Source organism: Phoxinus phoxinus (genome assembly GCF_949152265.1).
Source record: "Phoxinus phoxinus genome assembly, chromosome: 18".
NCBI lineage: Eukaryota > Metazoa > Chordata > Actinopteri > Cypriniformes > Leuciscidae > Phoxinus > Phoxinus phoxinus.
Window position 1 is genome coordinate 9201603 of NC_136893.1, and position 21556 is coordinate 9223158.

The 21556-nt window shown below is 36.6% G+C and overlaps 3 protein-coding genes across 9 annotated transcripts; all 3 read right to left on the reverse strand.

Moving 5' to 3' along the window:
* Positions 1-72: 72 nt before the first annotated feature.
* On the reverse strand, positions 73-10082 carry tpx2 (TPX2 microtubule nucleation factor). 4 transcript variants are annotated; one of them, XM_079587316.1, is made up of 18 exons: positions 9776-9948; positions 9072-9198; positions 8622-8750; positions 7976-8093; positions 6824-6898; positions 6694-6741; positions 6439-6567; positions 4459-4568; positions 4185-4348; positions 3935-4103; positions 3627-3765; positions 2471-2687; positions 2288-2383; positions 2034-2204; positions 1789-1935; positions 1469-1580; positions 1059-1246; positions 73-546 (listed from the first exon to the last, which is right to left on the reverse strand). In XM_079587316.1, the coding sequence occupies exons 2-18, from the start codon at positions 9178-9180 to the stop codon at positions 436-438; spliced, it is 2232 nt and encodes a 743-aa protein (XP_079443442.1). In that variant the 5' UTR covers positions 9181-9198; positions 9776-9948; the 3' UTR covers positions 73-435. The 4 variants fall into 4 exon arrangements, with proteins under 4 accessions (XP_079443442.1, XP_079443443.1, XP_079443445.1 ...); XM_079587317.1 differs by having other exon boundaries at positions 89-546; positions 1059-1225; positions 9776-10082; XM_079587319.1 differs by lacking the exon at positions 6694-6741 and having other exon boundaries at positions 89-546; positions 1059-1225; positions 9776-9950.
* A 360-nt stretch (positions 10083-10442) lies between these two features.
* Positions 10443-13449, reverse strand: trappc6b (trafficking protein particle complex subunit 6B). Its single transcript, XM_079587324.1, has 6 exons — positions 12955-13449; positions 12744-12811; positions 12387-12504; positions 12178-12261; positions 11106-11199; positions 10443-10933 (listed from the first exon to the last, which is right to left on the reverse strand). The coding sequence occupies exons 1-6, from the start codon at positions 13030-13032 to the stop codon at positions 10902-10904; spliced, it is 474 nt and encodes a 157-aa protein (XP_079443450.1). The 5' UTR covers positions 13033-13449; the 3' UTR covers positions 10443-10901.
* Positions 13450-14284: 835 nt separating this feature from the next.
* plagx (pleiomorphic adenoma gene X) lies at positions 14285-19871 on the reverse strand. 4 transcript variants are annotated; one of them, XM_079587322.1, is made up of 5 exons: positions 19588-19849; positions 18379-18455; positions 17704-17736; positions 17476-17533; positions 14285-17384 (listed from the first exon to the last, which is right to left on the reverse strand). In XM_079587322.1, the coding sequence occupies exon 5, from the start codon at positions 17342-17344 to the stop codon at positions 16205-16207; it is 1140 nt and encodes a 379-aa protein (XP_079443448.1). In that variant the 5' UTR covers positions 17345-17384; positions 17476-17533; positions 17704-17736; positions 18379-18455; positions 19588-19849; the 3' UTR covers positions 14285-16204. The 4 variants fall into 4 exon arrangements, with proteins under 4 accessions (XP_079443448.1, XP_079443447.1, XP_079443446.1 ...); XM_079587321.1 differs by lacking the exon at positions 17704-17736; XM_079587320.1 differs by lacking the exons at positions 17704-17736; positions 18379-18455 and having other exon boundaries at positions 19588-19871.
* Between the last annotated feature and the right edge of the window lie 1685 nt (positions 19872-21556).

Here is a 21556-nt window from a genome sequence, read left to right on the forward strand (position 1 = left end):
GGCAGAAGAAAGAAATTCATAGAGGTTTGAAACAATTTGAGTGAGTAAACAATAACAATGACTATTCCTTTAAACAAAAACCCTTTTTGGGACCAAATATCAACCATTTTATTTGAGTTAAGCCACTAATCATTAACCACATAACACAGCATTTATATACTAGAGTCTCTTTATTGTGAGATACAGAAGAAAAGCTAAAAAAAAGATCAGAAAAATTAATCTGCATATACAGGAAAAGTTAAGAAATTTTGCTGGGGAAGGCATCACACACACACAACTGTAAAATCGTTTTACTTGACCACAAAGGATTAATGCATCAGCCACAGAGATAAAAACTACTCTAAATACTCATAAAGACATCAAAGAGGGATATAAAACGAGAAATACAAAAACAAGAGAACTATGTACAATTAAGTCAATAAAACCGTTCCGCATTTACATGCGGAAACGATCAGAAAAGTTTGGAGATTGGGGCACGGTGAGGGACACGTCACTCTTTTTCAGCTCTATCGGCTTGTAGCGTCTTATTGGCTGGGCCTTTCGCACCTTTTGGAGAAAAAAAAAAATGGATTCAATTAAAAATAAATATTTCAATGTCAAACAATTTGACATAAAAAACAAAAACAATAATTAGTACAAATAAGTCAGTTGACAAATGGATAGTTCACCCAAAAACAAAAGGTGTCGTCATCACTTACACACCCTCAAGTTGTTCCAAACATGTATGAGTTGAACATAATATTTTAAGGAATATTTGTAACCAGACGGTTTACGGTAGCCATTGACTTCCATAGAATTTTGTTTTCCTACTATGGAAGTCAATGTCTACGGTCAACTGTTTGATTACCAACATTCTTTAAAATATCTCTTTTATGTTCAACAGAAGAAAGAAAATAATTCAGGTTTGGAACAACTCTGAGGGCGAGTAAGTGGTGACAATTTTTTTTATTTTTGGGTGAACTATCCCTTTAAGATTAGAATTGCCAATCTTTAGAGAAAACTAAAACAAAAAACACCTGTGCTACTTATCTAGCACAATTTATTCTGGAATCTCTTACCTGCTCCTGACGTAGCCTTGCAATCTCCTCCTTTTCATGCTCCTCTCGTTCTCTAGTCCGCTCCTCTTCCATGCGAGCCTTCAGGGACTCCTTCTCGCTCATCTCCTTTTCGAACTCAAGGCGTTCCATGGCTCTCCGCTCCGTCGCCAAATGGAAGCCCTCCGGAACTGTAGAATTAGTAGTATTGGCTTAAGAAAGTGCCAAATGTGAACAAAGAGGACCAGGTGAAGCAGTCAGGTAGAGGTGAGGGCAGCGAAAGTTGGAAGGAAGCAAGAGTTGTTTTTGGAGTTAACTGTGCACTTCAATATCAAATCACACAGAGCCAAAAAGCCCAAGGGAAGTTCAGACTGGAGACAGTACAACACTAAGTGGTAAGATCACAGAGACCATTCACCACAAACACAGCATACCTAGAATTGAACGATTCTCCTTCCTCGGAACAAATGGCTCTTTGTGCGTTACATTGTTTGGCCGTGCTTTAAAACATGCTGATTCAGCCTGATGTTTCAACTCCTCTTTCATCTGGGGAAACATTTTAAATGGAATGAACATTAAAATACAGACTGTAATGCCACTTAAAAGCAGAGGCAACTAATTTAAAGTGATTTTCCACTGACTAACTAGTTGCAAGTATGCAAACAACTGCTAAGTCAACACATCGGATGTGTGTGGTCTAGTAGAACATAACATTCAGCAATGGAAGATGAGGAGAAATAGCAAAAGATCTTACCATCTGTTCCCAGCGTTCTCCCTTTGCAGTTCCTCGTTCGTCAACCATCAGCTTGAAAGGAGCAGGTTTGGTGGGCTCTGCTACCTTTTTCTCAGGGAGGTGCACTTCATGGAAGTCAGGAAGGGGTTGGGCCTTGAACTTTGGCACCTGTAAGATTTGGCGAGGCAGTGCATTTAGGCACAGTACAAATTATGAAGGTATTTGGTGTCAAGACACTTTCAGGTCCAGGAAAAATAAATAAATACCTCTTCATGTCTCATTTCCTCCAGTTTCTTCTCCTTCATGACCCTTCGTTCACGCTCACGTTCGTCAAATGAGAAAGGGCACATTTCTACCTGGCTCTTGACTGGCGGTTTGGGCTGGAATGGCAGGAAGTGGGGCACAGCAAGTGCCTTAATAGGAGCAGGAGGCTTTTCCTGGAAGTGCAAAGAAATTAGCTGAGACTCAAAAATCAGTTTCATTATATTATATATATAAAGCATACATGATTCAAATGTACCTCTTCTTTTTTCTTTTCAATTCGCACACGGTTTTTAAGAGCAAACGCTGGTGATTCTGGAACGGTTGGATTTAGAACTCTCTTCTCTGGGACACCCTTTAAGAATTAAAACAACAGAATTATAAAAATGACATTAATTTGGCAAATCATGCTCAAAAGAGGGTTGAAAGAACGGTTACCAACCACAACTTCCTCCAGAATTCGTGTTGGTATCGGCCTGGGATGGAATGTGTGGTCCTCTTTTTCCTCAGGCTTCCTACTGGCCTGCCTCTCCTGAAGTCGCTTCTCAATCTCCAGCTGGAAGCATTCAGGCTTGGTGACTGCTTTATTAGCAGGCTTTTTGGGAACTAGAGCTCCATCCAGAATCTTTCTGTTGAGTTCTAGAGCTTTGAACTTGAACCTGAGGGGGCAGAAGGAAAGTTTGAAAAGGTTTACTTATGCCACATTAAAGGAGAACTCCGGTGCAAAATGAACCTTTGGTCTAATTACACATTGTTACCTAGTCAACCGTTATCTGAGATTTGTTTTCATGATTATCGAATGTAAATAGTTTTATCTCTAAAAACAGTTTAGCCTATAACGCTAGTATAACGCTAGTATATGGGGCGTAGAGTAATGACAAATAAAAATCGCTTGTTAATACCACTAACAAGGCTCAAAATAGCCCCACACTAACACGGTAGCATAATGAAGGTCCCTACCTTCAAACCGAAGCATTGAGAACTTTGACAGTGTCCAGACAGTTTAATAAGAAGATATTTTATACATACAGTCAACTTCACGTATATAAGCAGAATCCATCTTGGAAAAACAGACTCTATCAATCGATCTACGAACCACCGATCCAAATGCGCTGAACTGTGTAGAATCTCATATGGTGCATTTGGATCGGTGGTTCGTAGATCGATTGATAGAGTCTGTTTTTCCAAGATGGATTCTGCTTGTATACGTGAAGTTGACTATGTATAAAATATCTTCTTATTAAACTGTCTGGACACTGTCAAAGTTCTCAATGCTTCGGTTTGCATGTAGGGACCCTCATTATGCTACCGTGTTAGTGTGGGGCTATTTTGAGCCTTGTTAGTGGTATTAACTAGCGATTTTTATTTGTCATTACTCCATGCCCCATATACTAGCGTTATACTAGCGTTATAGGCTAAACTGTTTTTAGAGATAAAACTATTTACATTCGATAATCATGAAAACAAATCTCAGATAACGGTTGACTAGGTAACAATGTGTAATTAGACCAAAGGTTCATTTTGCACCGGAGTTCTCCTTTAAAATGAAGCATTATTGAAGCACAAAAGTATGTGCAAAACATCTGAGCAAAGCTTACTGCTGCAGTTTTTCTGTTTCTTCAGCCTCAATCTCTGCAGAGCTTTTCACCATAGTGGGACGATGTCGCTGGCGAGTCATTAGCTGTGGCGTTTTGGGGTGTGTGATTTTTGGCTTCTCCGTCTTCACTGGTGATGGTCCTGCAAAAAAAGAAAGAAAAAAAAGGCAAAATTAGTCAAGAGGAAACTAAGGATCATATTTTAGAGGAAATAAATAGATTTAATGCTATGAGAACGCAATGCTAACAATATTCATGCTATGAGAACGCAATGCTAACAATATTCAAAGCCACCAGAAACAGGGTCTCACCTCTCTCCTGGCTCTGGCGACTGCGCAGGTGATAGCGGGTGGGTGTGCGTTTCTGGAACTGCTCGATCTGCTGGGCCATTGACATGTAGGCTCCTGCCTCATCATGCTTCCTCTTCCCTCTGGAGAGGTTGAAGGGTTTGGGAATGGTTGTTCCCTTTGGAGCCTTCAACTACAGAATGACAACAGCATTCAAATCAAGCAACTTAAAAATCAACATATCATCCAGACCCAACCTAGTGATGACACTCACAGGGGAAGATGGGTGCTTGCGGAGCTGGGAGGTGAAGTTTATCTCCCTGTACGAGTGGTCATCTGCAGTGCCTCCATCCGTGTGGTTCTTCAGCCTGCTATCAGAGCGGAAGTTGAACTCTTTGGGAATGGTGGTGGACAGCACTTGCTTCTTAAGAGGCTGACCTTTAAGAAGATACCAGAACAACAAATTTAAAAAATAAGAAAAACAATGAAAAAGGCAGTATTTCATTACAAATAGTAGATGGTGTTTAGTAGTTTAGCCAGTGACTCACTTCCTGCCAGTGCAGCCCTGTAGCTGGCCTCATTCTTACGACGGTGTTCTGCCACCTCTTTCTGCAGAGCCTCAATACGCTCCATCTCCTGCTGCTCTGTGCTTTTCTGTCTGAAGTTCAAAGTACAACATAGAGGTTAACCGTTTACTTAATTTTATACATAATTTGACAAGACATTAACAGGCATGAAAACAGGTCAGGGGTAAAAAAGGTGAGAAGGATGCGGCATATATATACCCCCCCCCCCCCCCCCCCCCAAAAAAAAAAAAACAACAACAACAAAAAAACAACTTGTAATCTGCATTGGCATTGTAGTAGGCTACCAGTGTTTCTCCCAGGATTTTTGGATCACTGTGATGAGTGGTCCTCTGCCACTCTAGGGGGGTTCGGGGGCATGCTCCCCCGTAAGAAAATTTTGTGCTTTTTAATGTGAAATTCATCAATCTGGTGCAAATTAAACAAAGAAAATTTCAAAACTCTTTTAGTTACAGTGTCTGTCTACATTACTACTACAATAATAGTTATAATATTAATCCCATGATAGTAATAGCCATATAGCCTATTGTAAAACAAATGCACTGAAAAATAAAGGAAACTTTCATAATTAGTTTTGTACTAATTTCTATACTTGAAAGAGTATATTTCTATACTTCACATTAAAGATGTGATTGGGCTAGCCCAGTGTCAATCAAGAAAAGAACCAATGGGCCGCTGATCTACGTATTTCATCGGGTCTCAGAGAAAAAAAAATATTTACTACTACTATTTATCCCAAAAATGCCCCAAACCAGTCGTCTGTATGATAATCTGAAACAAGCACTGGTGAGCCGTTGTCCTGCTTCACTTCACAGATGCTGAGTGAAAGGAGAATTATAGAATGAAAGGATATTCATTTATATGACACTTTATTAATCAGGAGAACAGCTTGTTCAGCGCGTCATACGTCGTCCTTTCAGTTTCGGTTTTCAATCGATCAAGTTTTTTCACGTTCTCTCGATAAACCACCCCTTTCAATCCGATCGAAATAATTTGTAATAGAGCTGACACTTTGAGTTTTTAACGGGTTATGTTAAAGCCCTACTTGTTATGTTTTTATAAAATATCTATAGTGAATGCATTATCATATCACCGTATTATTTACCGCCATGCAACTGCGAGCCACAAATTAAAGCTTGGCGAGCCGCATGAGGCTCGCGAGCCGCGCAATGAATACTTGTTCCTGCTCGCTCAGCGCTCACGGCGCCCGCGCCCACTCGCGATATTATCTCGCCCACTTCTATGTCAAAATAAAAAATAATGACATTGGCAACATCGCTGTCTGTATCTCACAGGACAGTTAACATTGTAAGCTAACTTTTCTTTGTTCAGGCAGTGTGTCCAGTTCTCAGACTCGCGGTGTAAAAGACTTTGAAAACATTTCTGCCCTAACGTTACTCTGACTCGTATTGGCTGTCATGTTTCGGCATTCGGAATGATGATTGTTTTTTAAAGCTTATAGTTTTGTAAAGTTTATGGTAACTTTATAGGGGATAAATGCTGGCCTCGACCTCGAACACCCCCCCCCCCCCCCCCCTCCCTCTAAAATATTTTCTCATCGGATCTGCACAAATCACGTAGGTGACCCTTTTAGGTTTTAAAACGGCGAATTTCGCCGAAAGGTGAGGAGTTTTCATGCCTGCATTAAGGTGAGTTCCAGTTCCTTCCAAATAAACAAAACTGTATAACTGATCTATGCCTGTGATGGCAAAGCTGAATATTCAGCAGCCATTAATCCAGTGTCAAATGATCCTTCAGAAATTCTCAAGAAACATCTTACAGTAAATGTTGAAAACAGTTGTGCTGCTTAATTTAATTTGTGTATTTTTTTTTATTAATGCATCCTTGCTAAATAAAATTACTTTTAAAAAAAAAAACACACAACAACAACTTTTGAACTGCAGCATAGTTTACTATCTGCAGTCTAATAAGGTTCTCACTTACTGTTTAGTGTTGGAGGCAGAAGCAGTATCTGAGGTCTTGGAGGCAATGGCTGGTTTGCTCCTCAGCCGGACACTGCTCCTTGCACCAGCACCGGCTCCACTGCGTCGTACAGTTCTGGATGTCGAGCTTCTATGAGGAGATAAAACAACAATAGTAAAATGACAGAATATTGTTACTTTCAAGTAACACCCCACATTACTAGCCAGTTCACCAGTGAAGTCTACTAAATCCCCACTAGGTGGCCTCTAGTTTTACCTTCGCCGCTGAATAAAAACTCTCCTCACAGTGGCAGTTGGTACAACTCTATGCAGCAAGACAAAGCGGCTAATTGAACACTCTGTAATATACTACAATGGATCCAAATATCAGGAACACACACACATACCTTCTTTTCTTAACAACAGGGGGTGTTGAAATGGCTGTAGGATTTTCATTTCTTGGCACTGGCCGTTTAGACACTCTGCAGAAAGAAAAGTAAACTGATAGTAGCCATGTTTCCATTCAAAGTTGTGAAATTAACTTATGCGCAGAATTGAAATATTGCATAAAACATTCACGAATAAAGCACCGTTTCAATCCAGAGAGTCGAAGAGAACAAAAACTTCAACTAATGAACTAATTATATTCAGTTGTGAAACTGGCACTGAATATTATTAAGAATAGTAGGAGAAGCTACTGTATACAATCATTTTCGTATAGGCAAATTATCTGTGTCTCAGAGCGCGCAGACAGAACGCAATGAACACGTTATCTTGCTTTCAGAGGCAGCTGCTGCTGTTTGGGAATGCAGTCATGTTCTGGGAGGGAATTATACCGAACCATTTTGACAACACTTTGCTCAGGCATTTGAGAACAACCCAAACAGGTTTTCAGATACGGCGCAACGAGATCCTGACACTGGTCATGTTGTCCCATCTCAGTCACATGATTTTTTTTTTTTTTTATGCGCATCAAGGAAATTACTCTGTAAATGTGTTTCCATTGTAGTTATGCCCACGTTTTCTTATCGGATAAATGTATCTGACTAAAACGTGCACATACGTTTTTAATGTGCATTTTTAGAATTTATGAGCATAAAAATAGACGGATGGAGAAAAGAGTGAAAACAAAATGACTAGTTGAATAGGCACTTATAAACAGGCATTATACAGAGGTAAGAAAATGCCACTGAAAGTTTTCTGAAGATAGACAGTTGCTTTTAGAGCTACATTTAAAAGAAAATAATAAAAATTCAATATTTCAGGCATCGCAAACCGCAAGCTTGCGGTGTCTGGTACAGTATTTTCTCTGTTGGCACATCACTGTTCCTCTCTTTACAACTGTCTTCAGCAGATTCTATCACTGGCCTGTGTTAACATCCTGTTTAAAGACTTGATAATATTTCCACATAAATTACATTTAGGTAAATTATCGAAATGCAGTTTGTGCGCAAGTCCGGAACAGAGATCGGCCAATCATGTGTTTGGAGCAAAAACCAGCCAGTTCCGATTTCTGGCCGGTCGACTGGTGCATCTCTAATAAGCAGATATCTCTTTACCTGCGTGGTTGAGCAGGAACAGATTTCTGGCCCTGGCCAGGAGCTGTAGTAGGTCTGCTGTTCCCCCATGATGTGACTATGTTAGATGGGATCTCTGTAGAGGAGCTTTCGGTGACATCTGAAGCAGAGCAGATGTTAAGAATAGACATGCAAAAACACCTTTTCAAAAGGTTTCTAAAGTACTGTACACACCAAGGACAATAACTACAAAGTTTTAATAATCGTTCTAATTCTAAGAATAGGGAAGTGCACAACACAACTACTATAATTAACGATAGATTAAATTACTCAGATTTTTTTCCCCAGCTGATGAAAATATAGACAGCCATTCACAATGAACCTGATTTTAAAGTCCTTAAACATTTAAGACAGGCAACAAAAACTTCAGTTCTCACTTATAATAACAAGATCACTGTCATGCATTTATGTGGTTAAAACTGTAATCATATTTTTTGTTATTCTTGGTGTGAACAGACCTCAAGTATCGAAAGCTTGTTTCCTTTCCACCATGGAATAAAAAAAATAGTGTGAAAATTTACACAATTTGCGAATTATTATGGAATAAAAACTATTTTCTTTATTCCAAAACAGAAACGAGCTTCCATACTTAAGAGTTCTAAAGTGAACAACGCAGTTTTTTTCCAACCTGAGCTTGTCATCTCAACTTGTTTGACCATAGGAGGTACTAAAGCTTTGGGCCTGTTGGTAGAATGGTTTTCATCAAAAGGATTTGCAATCCGTAAAGGGGTGGTGAGGTGTTCCACCGCCTTCAATTCTAAAATTAAAACAGAATAAAGAAATGTACCAGTTTAATCAACTTTTTGATTTCACGAGGTACTTTCAGTGGACCTGTTGTGTAACAAATTCTGATAAGTACAAATATTTAGTATAAAAGTCCTAATATTGCTGAGATACCAAGCCTGCATTTAATAGTGAAAAATAATCCTGAAGGTGTTTCTGTCAAGAAAGTCACACAACATGATAATATTGTTTGAAAGATCATTTCTAAAATTCACAATATACAATATTTACATCACAATTCATGATGGGGAAAAAAATGGTATATTATATACATAAAAAGAATGAAAAGCCTTACCAAACCACTGGTCAGCATTATCCTGAGGATCCAGGACAAAACCATCTATAGACTCAATAACATGAGAAGGGGCATCCATTGTGTACGCATCAGCAGAGTCCCCTTCCATATTCACACTGCGAATCTCCTGCAAAATCATGTATTTACAGTCAAACTGCATTTATAACAATATTTTACATAAAACAAATCATAAAGGGACATGAAGAACAACACTGGAACTACATTTCCTGCACAGACAGAGAGGAGCAAAATGGCAGTTAACGTTAATGGCTGATCTCAGACTAAAGGCCTAACGTTAGCCTGTAACAGCAACAGTAACTTATATCACCAGTTAAGGATATCATATTTATTTATATAGTGTATCTATATAACAAGCAATATTAAAGTGACAGACTAGCATTTGAAAAACAGTTCTTATGGAAGATAAGTCTGTATCTTGCATTACTCATAAGCACGAGAAAAGGGCAAAATGAAAACAAACGCAGTGTAAATAATATAATCATTTGGATTAAGCTCGCAGTAATAAAACGAGGAGATAAACTTTCAATTCAGTCGTTCAATTAACTTACATCAAACAATAAAAAGCTTGGCTTTCTACGATTAAGGCCCAAAACGACCGCACCAAATTAACGTTAATCTTTACTAAAACGCAGCAGTCGTTTCAAATAAAATATCACATCCCATCAACATGTATAAATACTTACAGTTCAAATCAACGCCTCAGTCTCCTATCACAACCTGAGAGGCTGGAAAAAATATAGTAAAATGTTTCAACAGCAGACAGCTCGTATCCTACAGTCACAAACAACCCGAAGGAAATGCTTAGTTTGAATGTTGGTGCCGTTAGAACTGAGTTTACAAACCAGCCAATCAGAGTGCTTAACACGGCGCGTCTCATTTCCTATTAGCTCCGCGCTTGTGACGTTTTAGAACGCAACAACCAACCACGTGACTAGCTGAGCAGCATACGAACAGTCGATGCATACGAAAGACATTTAAAAAAATGACCGTAATATTTTTAAATCTATCAGTAATTTTTTATAATACGGATTATTATTTATACGGATGATAGTCTTCTACTGTTTTACAAAGTGATCTTTTTGTGATGACTTGCTATTAAAAAACACTGGTCACATTTTACAATAAGGTATAATTTGTTAACAGTAGCTAATGTATTAACTAGCATGAACGAACAAACATTTTATACAATTTAGCTTTTGTTAATGTTAGTTAATACAAATATTCGTGTTAGTTAGTTCACAGTGCATTAACTAATGTAAACACATTTGACCTCATAAATATTTTAGTAGGCCTATATGTTGAGATTAACATAAACTAAGATTAATAAATGCTAGGACTATTTTAGTAGGCCTATATGTTGAGATTAACATAAACTAAGATTAATAAATGCTAGGATTGTTCATTGTTAGTTCATATTAACTAATATAGTTTACTAATGTTACCAAATGAATCCTTATTGTTAACATAAAAAAAATTCTACATTTAATCTTAATTCCCAATATTTATTGCTTTCCAAAAATGAACCACAAACTCATACCACGATTCCAGCTTTAATGTTATCAGTGCAAATTAATTTTCAAAACAAAGTGAATTAGGGCAGAGAATGATGAATATCAAAACACTAGCAAAATACAGTACAATAAAGTTTGACAATGCATGCCAAAACACGTTTAATGCCAGTAGTGGTCAAGATACTGCAAATAAAAAATAATCATAGTGACATTAGCAATAAAATGGACAAGGCAATAAAAATGACAAGGCAATAAAACAGATGCACATGTTATGAGCAATACACTCCTTTGTAGTGAATCAAATCTTCTGGATCATCACCTGGAATTTACCTAAGAACAAACAAGATGCAGAGAAAGAGGGATAGACAAGTAAGAAACAATTAATTAGAGCTTGATCAAATTTATTGCTGATCAGTTACAGATTGAGTAATATCATAAAAGAAAAAGTACAATAAATCTAGTAGGTGTTCATTATATTTTTTGCATATAATATGTTCCTTACAGGCAGGCATGACTGACACTTCCGCTGTTACTATACTTTTTACACCAAGGTTTGAAAGTGCTCCTCGGACCAGACCACAGGTGAAGGCTAAAAACTGTAGACATAAATAAATGAGAATCACCAAACAGAATATATACAGTACCGGTCAAAAGTTTGGAAACATTACTATTTTTTATGTTTTTGAAAAGTCTCTTATACTCATCAAGCCTGCATTTATTTGATCATGAATACAGAAAAAAACAGTAATATTGTGAAATATTATGACAATTTAAAATATTGTTTTAATTTAATTTATATAATATAATTTAATTTACTGAATTTAATCAGCCATTACTCCAGTCTCCAGTGTCACATGATCCTTCAGAAATCGTACTAATATGCTGAAAACATTTGTGCTGCTTAATATTTATTATAACCTGTGATATATTTCTCAGGATTCTTTGATGAATAAAAAGTTTAAAAAGAACAGCATTTAAAATAGAAAACTTTTGTAACAATATACACTACCATTCAAAAGTTTGGGGTCAGTAATTAAAACAATTTTTTTGAAAGAAATTAATACTTTTATTCAGTAAAGATGTGTTAAATTGATTAAAAGTGATAGTAAAGATATATATTGTTAGAAAATATTTATATTTTGAATAAATGCTGTTCTTTTTAACTTATAATACATCAATGAATCCTGAAAGAAGTATCACAGGTTCCCAAAAAATATTAGGCAGCACAACTTTTTCCAACATTGATAATAAATCAGCGTATTAGAATGATTTCTGAAGGATCATGTGACTGAAGACTGGAGTAATGCCTGATGAAATTTCCGCTTTGAATTAAAAAGATTTTTTTTTTTTTTTTAAGTATATTAAAATAAAAAAACGTTATTTTAAACTGTAATAATATTTCACAATATTACAGTTTTTTTCCTGTATTTTTGATCAAATAAACGTATGCTTAAAGATAATTATATATATATATATATATATATATATATATATATATATATATATATATATATGAAATGTTAAAGATATAGATTCTGCAGTTTCGTGTTAAAATATGTTGTTTATGTTTATACCTTTGGCGCATGTTCCAGATACTGTTTGCCAGCAGACAGTTGGGTCAGCAGACGGAACTTGTTATCTTGTAGCACATAAATACCCTACAAACAATTTTGTCATGTTATTCAATAAAGACATTCACTAAGCTATATGAAATTGACATAACAATGATGTTTTTGTTATTATAAAAAAAAAAACAGCTGGACTTCCATGATATTATACACACCTGGTGGTTTGTTCTCAGGTTGTCAATCTGCTTCTTAAAAACACTGGTCCAAAAATCTTTGCAGATGAACTTCATGACATCAAGCTCATCTTTGAAACGTGGCGTGTCTTTGGTAAACCTGCAAACAGAAATTATGGCTGTTGAGACATCTTCTTAACCAAAATTGTATTATTTTGTTTTACTACTTATTAAACGGTCTATTACATTTCTGCGAACTGATTTAAAACAACCCATTTAATTGTTCAGAGTTAAAGTCTGGATATTCAAAACAACTGCACAAGCATAACATCTGATTATAGGATGTCATCAGATGATCTGATTGAATTATGAATAGGATGTAAATATCTGTTATGATACCTCTCAATAAGTCCTTGTCCCACACGAAACCCCATGTTCTCAAGTTTAGAAACACATCGTCCATTCTCCTGTGCACAGAAGTACACTACATTAATTCAACATGCAACATTCCCACAACAGTTGCTTTATGATTATGCTTGGTTTACTCAGTTCTAATATACGCTTTTCTACGTTTCTGTGACAGTGTTTTCAGTATATCTCCAGCTCTTACCGATTCCCCTGTTTCTGCACTGTTGATATACTGAATAATTTCACTGTGCAGGAACTGAAAGAGAGCCTCGTCTGCCATCTCAAGCCAGTTCAGCCAAAGCCAGACTGAAACTGACAGGCGACAAACAACGTCCGTACGACACAAACTGACTACAGGTATAAATCAGCTGCTACTTTAGTAAACAGGCGCCATTCATTGTGCGAATATATCAATATAATTCAAATGTTTCGCCAGTGTATTCGACTGCTTGTTATGGTTATTATTAGGGTCCTTCTTCACATCTGTTTCACTTCCTGTTTGCCTGAGAATTAGCTGCCCTTGTATTTGCCTGAATGTGCTAACATGTTTTTCTCTTGTTTTATTTGGAAACCGATTTCTCTCTCGATTTACATATACACGGGTTTCTGTGCAACGTCATCACGTAGATGCGCGCGCATCTAAGAGGCAGAAAGCAACAGTCTTTACGGCTATATCTAGCAGAAGCAGAGATGACGCGGAGCTGTTGTGCTGTAAACTAACCTAAATGCATAGGGTATGTCATGTTTTTATGATTCGCAAACTTAGTTGGACAATTTCATACTAGTCAACTAACTAACTTTTTACATAATGTTATATTAATATGCAAATGAAACACAAGCAAACAGATTCAACTCTGAAATTGCAGTTTATTATTGAGTCAACAAGAATTTACAAACAATGCGAAATCTACGTTAATTACAATGTTCTTTTACAGAACTCGGCATAACATTTAGCGGTCTTGCCTCTTGGATGCGCGCGCATCCGGTATTGTTTGTATACAAGAAACCTGTGTATAAGAGCGGGAATTAAGTATGGAAAAGTGAAGTCACGAACAACAACCAATTGACTTTTACACTCCTTGCTTGTTTTTACTAAATTGAGGACTCACAACTATTGCACAATTGAGTATTGAACTTAATGAATGCAGTACCAGCGTTTTGGTTTTATTTTTCAGTTCTAATAGTATACATTACAGTGTTAAGTGTTTATATACGATTGTATTGCATTTTATAAAATAGTGGTTCAGTTATAAAAAAAAAATAGAAACGCTAGATATAACTGTAAATGAATTTATTTTCAATCATTTTCATCTAATTGTATGTATTTATCTTTTATATATCATTAAGCCTTTCAAATGTTTCAGTAGCCTTTGATATGCAACCATGATAGTAGTTACATTTCGAATTAAAATGTATTTTAAAAGCTATAAGTATAACCTAAATATATGTCAAATACTGAAATTTCAGTGGTCTTGCTAAAAAAAAAAAAGTTTTACCAACAGTAAATAATGAATGAAACACACCATGAAACTAAAGTTCTACAAGATGCTTTATTTTTTAATTCATCCTTAACATTGTTTCTGCATGCACCTTCATCTCTCACTCATTCACTTTTGCTTTCAGAATGTTTATGAAAACAAACAGTCCTTGAAACACAAAAATGCCAATGCTTGGAATTTTAAAGATGTAAAAACACCTGTTTACTCCAGCTAAACAGCCATGGAAACTTTACATTTCTCACTAAAGGTACAGTACAGCTGTGCACAGTGTGCATCTCACTGAGGTAGATCAGTCTGAGTCTAAACATCACAGTTGAGTTGAGGCCAATTTCCATTTCAGTTCAGCCAAAGAAGGAAAAACCATTGGCATGATTTGTAATGATATTTACTAACAAAATGGGAGGAACAGAAGGATCTCATGAAATGAATTCACCCCTTCAGATGGCATAAACAAAATGGAGTTGACAACAACATATACCAACAGTTACCTTATAGGTCACTGGTGCATATAACACTGAGCCAAAAGAATAGACAGTGAAGCAGTGCTAAAATGCCATTCAAATTTACATGAAAAAAAACAACACTTTTTTTCTCCTGACAGTGCTCCTGGTTTTGCATGGAGAGATACATGAAGTGCTTCAGCAATAACAGGGTTTGTGCTAAGCTTAATTTGTCTGAAAATACTGAATCGAGGCAAAACATTCGGGAAAAGTTGGTAGTGTGAGAATCATTTGTGTAATTACCAATTATTTGCCCAAGATACTTTTTACAGCGATATGCAGGGCGTATATATGATCAATTCTTGTTTATCACTAAACAACAACAACAAAAGTTTATATTATACTTAGTTCCCATATTGGGAATTTGTCAGGATGGGGTAATTTTAAACAAATGTTGACTTATCATGATTTTCAATAATTTTTTTGCATTACAAAATAATTGTATGAACAGGAATGAACAGAGAGAGATGGGGATTTACGGGAGACGAGTCTCCACGCATAAGTGTGATTCCTTTCATAAGCATTAAGGATGTGAACACAACAGCACCTAAAAACTTTGATCTAAAGTCTAAAATCAACAAGCTAATTAATTAAATGCTAATTAATCACCTGACTCTAAAGTTTTCATAACTAAAACCATTCAGCTTTCTAAAAAAACAAAAACAAACGAGATAATGTTCTTCACGCAATTGGCGTGAGGATTAGCTTCATTTCTTGTCAAATGGTTGAATCCTTTTCATGACAAGAGTTCAGCTTAGAGAGGTAGGTTTTTTGTGTTGCGTGACCGTGAGCTGAGAGGTACATCTATGGCCACAGTTCAACTTGACTCTTATGGTGCAATCACATTAGTGAATTTTCGGCGAAATTTCACTGGCAAAATAATTTTATTTGTCAATAGTGCAGATGTATGAAGCACCGCTTTCACAGAAGTCAGTGTCACACCAAGCAGCTTTCTGTTGGTCAATACAGCAAATTTGCGTGACCAACTGAAATTTGCATGGAAAAATCGTGCCCCCTCATTTAAATGACAGTATTTCGTTGGCAAAAATTCGCAGAGCAACGAAAAATGTGACCACACCTTTAGTCAGAAGTGCCGTTGATAAAAAAGTGCTTCATTTTACAACGGAGAACACTGTAATAGCATTATTTTCCTTTCGTGACAAAAATAATTGAGGTATTTTTTTGCTAACTTTTCAGTCTCATTAATTTTTTGAGTTCATTTAACGTTACAAAACAATTACTCAGAAGACCCTCTAGGAAAAACCACAAAGTTAAAACTATTCTAAAAGCAAAACTCCATCTATCCTAGTGATCATCTCATCTATTTCTACAGGATCCATTCGAAGACCTCGCACCCACTTAATGTATCCAGTTCATTACCTTTAAGCTACTTGGCAATGACGCAACAGATTGGTTGCATTTGACTGGCAGGTTATAGTGGACACAGGCAACATCATTGCTGGAAGGCCTGATGGAATCGAGGTAGAGTTGGTGAGAAACCAGAAAGCTGGTTTAAGTGCCCTGAAGCCTGGGGCTCATGCAGTGACTGTGGCTGAAATGAGGTAAGTGGCCCAGAGAACTGAGAGGTAGGGCTTTGGGACACGGCGCTGGTGGTGGTGGAGTATCCCAGGGGAGTGCTGTAGGGAGGCAGCCCGAACGGCAGGAAGCCCAGCAGGTGCGAAAGGTCCATGTTGGTGGAGGTGGTAGGCGGCTCGGCGGATGTGAACGCCGAGTTTCTGAGGGTGAAATGGGCACTCTGAGCTCCCAGACCCTCGGGAAGGAGGTCGCCTGGCCGGGAGACAGCAGTTGCCATGGCGGCCTGCGGTGGCATAGGCCCGCACTGAAGTTCGGTCAAGAAGTTCTCCATCTCTGTTTTTAGATATGAGGTAGTGCAGCTCGGCTGATATCTGGGAGCCTGCTGGTACTGCTGCGGAGGAGGCTTGTTTGGCTCGAGGTAGCAGCCCACACCCATGGGGCTGGACAGGGGGCCAGACACCATCGTGTGATGATGATGATGATTGACCCCTGAGGTAGATGCGCTCGGGAAACCTTGCGGGTTGAACATGGCCATGGAAAACGCTTCTGTGGCATCTTTCGGAGATCCGACAGAGCACATGGTGGGACTAGGCTCCTCCTTAATGGGCATCGACGGCAGGGTCTCCAACTCTTGCGCGTGGCTTTTCTTCAGGTGGCGGGTGAGGTGGTCACGACGGCCGAATCGCTGGGCGCAACGCGGGCACAGGAAGTCCCGCCTTCCGGTGTGCACCACTGCGTGACGCCGTACATCTTTGCGAGTGAAGAAGCGCCGGCCGCACCGCTCGCATTGATGCTTCCTTTCCCGAACCACAGTCCCCGGGGGCGGCCGGCCAGTGTGTGTACTCAGGTGCTCGAGTAACGCCGGCATGCTCTCGAACACCTGACGACAGACCTTACAGGTGAGGTCACCGCCGGCAGAGGTGGCATGTGTGGCCACGTGGCGTCTTAGACCCAGGCGAGTGTTGTAACACTTTCCACATTCCTCACACCGCAGTTCCTGCTTGTTGGGGTCGTGGTTCTGCAGGTGTCCGTTCAGCTGGTCTTTGCCATGGAACATTTTCTCATTTATATGTGTAGTTTTCAGGGCATACGTCACTCTGGGAAAAGCCAAAAGAAGATCAGTTACCACAATAATTGAAGAGAGTACAATCATGCATTGTTTTAAAGACAAAAACATTTCACAAGTACCTGAGAAGAAGCTCCAACAGGTGATTTTTCTTGGTGGCTTTTTTGCATGTTCAAAATTCTGCACACAAACACAAAGATGCAGCTGTTGAGGATTTTATTTTATTTTTTACCCTAAGGTTCTATAATGCATATGTGTGCATCTAAAAAAATAAAGCCACAATGGATTTATGTGCTTCATTAAAGGGAGTTTGTCAAAAAAAAAAAAAAAATCTGTCATAATTTACTCACCGTTATGTCGTTCCAAACCTGAATGAATTTTTTCTGTGGAACATAAAATAAGTCATTTTGAAGAAAATATTGTCCACACAATGCAAGTTAATGGTAACCAAAAAAGGTTTGATTACAAACATCCTTCAAAATAACTTTTGTGTTCCACAGAAGAACGATGAGTAAATTATCGAATTTTCATTTTTGGGTAAACTAACAAACAAAAACGATTTTTAAAAACAAAAATTGTATGCCATATAATTGTAAAACATTTATATATGTGCTTCCATACAAAATGTGTTTTAAAATATTGAACATAATATTTCTGAAAAGTAAAAAGGTCCACTTGAGAATTTCTGATTTGGAATTTTTTCATTTGGTAAAAAAAGTAATATAAAATTATTCAAATCATGAAGATAATTTGTTTTCGTTTAATAACATACTGTAAAGTATTTACAGACAAAGGATTTGCAATTGATTTACTCTTTTCGTGTCATTTTAGAGATTTATTTGAACAATAAAAGAACTTTGTATTTATTTATAAAACAAAACCTTGAAGTGCTTGATGGCAATGCAGTGCAGACTTTGAACCAACCTGCTTCTGAATGGTAGCAGATTTCAACACAAGAAACTTAAAAACACCCTGAAGGGACGTCATGATGATTGGTTAGTGACATTTATAAAGGGTTTGTTTACCTGTTTCAAGTCTCACAAAAGCACATTCATTATCTTGACAGACCTCCGGAAAATGCATGTCCATTATTACTCCCTCCCTTTTAGAGAATGGATGGACATCATTCAAGCAATCATTTCAAGTATTTTTAATGTGCACATAAATCCACAATATTTTATTTCAATATTCAGATTTAGTTTTAATGTTAATGTGCTTCTTATGTATTAACTTTAAAACAAAACTGTTCATGTAGATAGAGAGTATAATTACCATAATACAATAATTAATTAAAAAAATTATGTTTGCGTATCAGCTTTGAATATTTAAAATTACAGTAACACTTTAGAATAAGGTTTAATTAGTTAACATTAGTTAACCACATTAGTTAAACTAAGAATACTACAGCATTTATTAATCTCAACATTTTTAAGATCAAAAGTTGTATCTGTTAACATTAGTTAATGCACTGTGGACTAACTTGACCATATTTAATAACTAACATTAACAACGGTTAATAAACTATGTAAAAAAAATATATTGATCATTGTTAATTCATATTAGGTAATGTATTAACAAATGATACCTTATTGTAGTGTTACCAAATTCACAAATGGCTTACAACATAGTAATTTTCCCCATTTCATTTCACAGTTTCATGCAAATATGACATTTTCAATGACATGTTCGTGGTAAATCTGATTAATTTAAAAATATCATATAAAATAATATCAAACAAACACAAAATGTATTATAGTCATATATAAAGCTGTGCCTTGTTTTACAATAACTTTCTGGCTTTTTTATTTAACTGGCATCTTTTTGTATATTTACTCCTGGCACGTTTCGGGGTCAGAAACCCGTGGCACGTTTCGCTCAGCAAAATCTCTCAAGAACCGCGGATCATTGTGATTAAATGGTCAAATCGAAATGATCCGTAATAAAGAGCAACACAAATCAGACTATCCATTCACGTTTTCCTTCATGTTAAAACATTTTTAAAACATAAATACATTAAATAAACTAACAGTGTCGCGTAGCTAATGTTGTTTGCTCATGCACGCAACATTTAAACCTCTTAAATGGGTAAATGACACACATTTGTCTTCTCAAAAGTCTAAAAATACTACCAACGAAACTCTCTGAGGGTTTCAAACATTCGAACATCAATGCAAACAGTCCACGCGGTCCTAAATTCACATATAACATTTGCATAAAAACAGTATTGTGCTCACCAGAAACTTTTGATCCCCGCAAAAGTTGCATTTCACATGCATTCTCCATTCTACACCTCACATGGGTGCAAATAAAAAAAATAGTTTCTCAGCCATATCTCGATGAATTCTCGAGAACTGTTCGCAGTAGATACTTTATTTTTTGTTCAATAATGTGTGTATTTTTCGGGCCTGCTGTTTCTTTCCCTCTAAACACACAGCAGCAGCGAGCTCTCGAGCTCGAGTTGATGGGCGCGTGCATTGTGGGAACGTGACGTCAGCCACTTTGGCCAACTTTCAGGGTTGGATTTCACTCTTATTTTTCACCATTTAAAATATCCCAAACACTCACATGGCATTACCTAGAGTTCTATAAATAAACTAAAAAACAAATATAAATTGCGTAGAATAGCAATTTTCAAAAACAGTAAGCATAGTTCAGCTTACTAGATAAAGAATAATTCAAGTTTATGAAAATTAACGTAGCTATCATCTTATTATTGTCATTAATAATACTGTATTTGACAAAATACAATTAATATATCATCAATCGACTAATTTACAACGTCCAAAGGTTTGTTGCACTAGTTGCAAGTGCAACTTTTACATGCGGGAACAAACTTACCACAGCGTTTTCCTCCATTTTAAATTCATTATGAATTGTTTTGAGGTAACGTTTAGCACAATTTCGTTTTTATTTTGAATATGTAATGAGTCTAATATTTTTTCTAACATGTTTCCATTTCACAATGGAGCGTTTTAGTTTCCGGCGAGAAATCAGTTTCCACGAGCAAGAAAGTCTTATAAGCGAATCTAGCATAAGAAAAAGCAGTTAGGACAAGAGACATTATTTGTCTAAGTTATTTAAATTGTTATATTATTATCGTCGGTAATTGCTCATTGAAGAAGCTCAGCCAGTGTAAACTATTTATTTATAAGAATTATGATAGAGTTTAAAATAATTTACTAAAATATTATACAATAGTCAACATTTTAAGTGGATCAAAACCTTTCATCATAGTTATACATGAATTTTGAACAATACCTGTTCTTGTCTAAGGACAACTTTGATTAACTTTTATGATCCACTTCAAATGTTGACTACTGTTTTGTAGAGAATTATTCATATTCTCAATGAGGATAATGAAAACTAACTCATTTAAAATAGACAATCACATTTAGAATATTTGTAAAAATGCTATTAAATTCACATAATAGCATTTATTTCACACTTGCAGTGCAAAAGACTGCTTTTAAAAACAATATTTCTTAACATTTTCAATTATTTGTACTTGCATCAATGCAAGAGAATTTTAAAGCAAGGTTACAGTAATTGTGTAATGTTGTATTAAAAAAAAAAAAATCAAATATATGCACAATATCTAGTTTTTACCGTTATATAATTACTAACAACCATCTCAATACCTGTGAGTACTGGCCCTTAATAGGAGAATATTAAAACAGAATTTTGTAATATTTTGTTTGTTTGTCAATCTTTTTTCCAGCGAATAGTATCATTTTAGAAACACAGAAAAAAAGATGATAATCAAGCAAATCATGTATAATAAAGCATATAAGACTGAAAAATCGTACTAAATATTGTGCAGTAATATGGATTGTTTGTTGGCATAGTGAAAATTATATGGATAGACTATAGGAAAATAAATAGACTATACTGAGACCGCAGAGTCACTTGCCGGTAAAGAATAGATTATGCATGCATTTTTCAGACAATAAAACAGAAATTATATATCATTGTTGCCATGTTACACTCTAGTTAAGAGCAAGAGTGCAGAACATACTGTGTCAAGGACTAAAAATATTCACACCCTTTACATCTCCCCAGCAGCAAAGCAAATATCAGTTAAATTCTGGTTAACAACATTGAACATTGTGCTTAACTTTGAATACTTGAAGAAGATCAGTAAGCAGGTTTCAAAAAATAAGAAAACCAGAAACATGTACTGTACATCCCAAAAAGTTTGCCAAT

Excerpts from the sequence above, each read along its gene's own strand:
- plagx (XM_079587320.1), bottom strand. The coding sequence starts at position 17,344 with ATGTTCCATGGCAAAGACCAGCTGAACGGACACCTGCAGAACCACGAC.
- tpx2 (XM_079587316.1), bottom strand. The coding sequence starts at position 9,180 with ATGGAAGGGGACTCTGCTGATGCGTACACAATGGATGCCCCTTCTCAT. Across the intron at positions 2,384-2,470 it reads GAATTCTGGAGGAAGTTGTG|GGTGTCCCAGAGAAGAGAGT; the intron begins GTTGGTAACCGT and ends TAATTCTTAAAG. Across the intron at positions 1,247-1,468 it reads GGAGAATCGTTCAATTCTAG|CCAATACTACTAATTCTACA; the intron begins GTATGCTGTGTT and ends CACTTTCTTAAG.
- trappc6b (XM_079587324.1), bottom strand. The coding sequence starts at position 13,032 with ATGGCAGACGAGGCTCTCTTTCAGTTCCTGCACAGTGAAATTATTCAG. Across the intron at positions 12,262-12,386 it reads ACCTGAGAACAAACCACCAG|GGTATTTATGTGCTACAAGA; the intron begins GTGTGTATAATA and ends AATTGTTTGTAG. Across the intron at positions 11,200-12,177 it reads ATCTGGAACATGCGCCAAAG|TTTTTAGCCTTCACCTGTGG; the intron begins GTATAAACATAA and ends TTATGTCTACAG.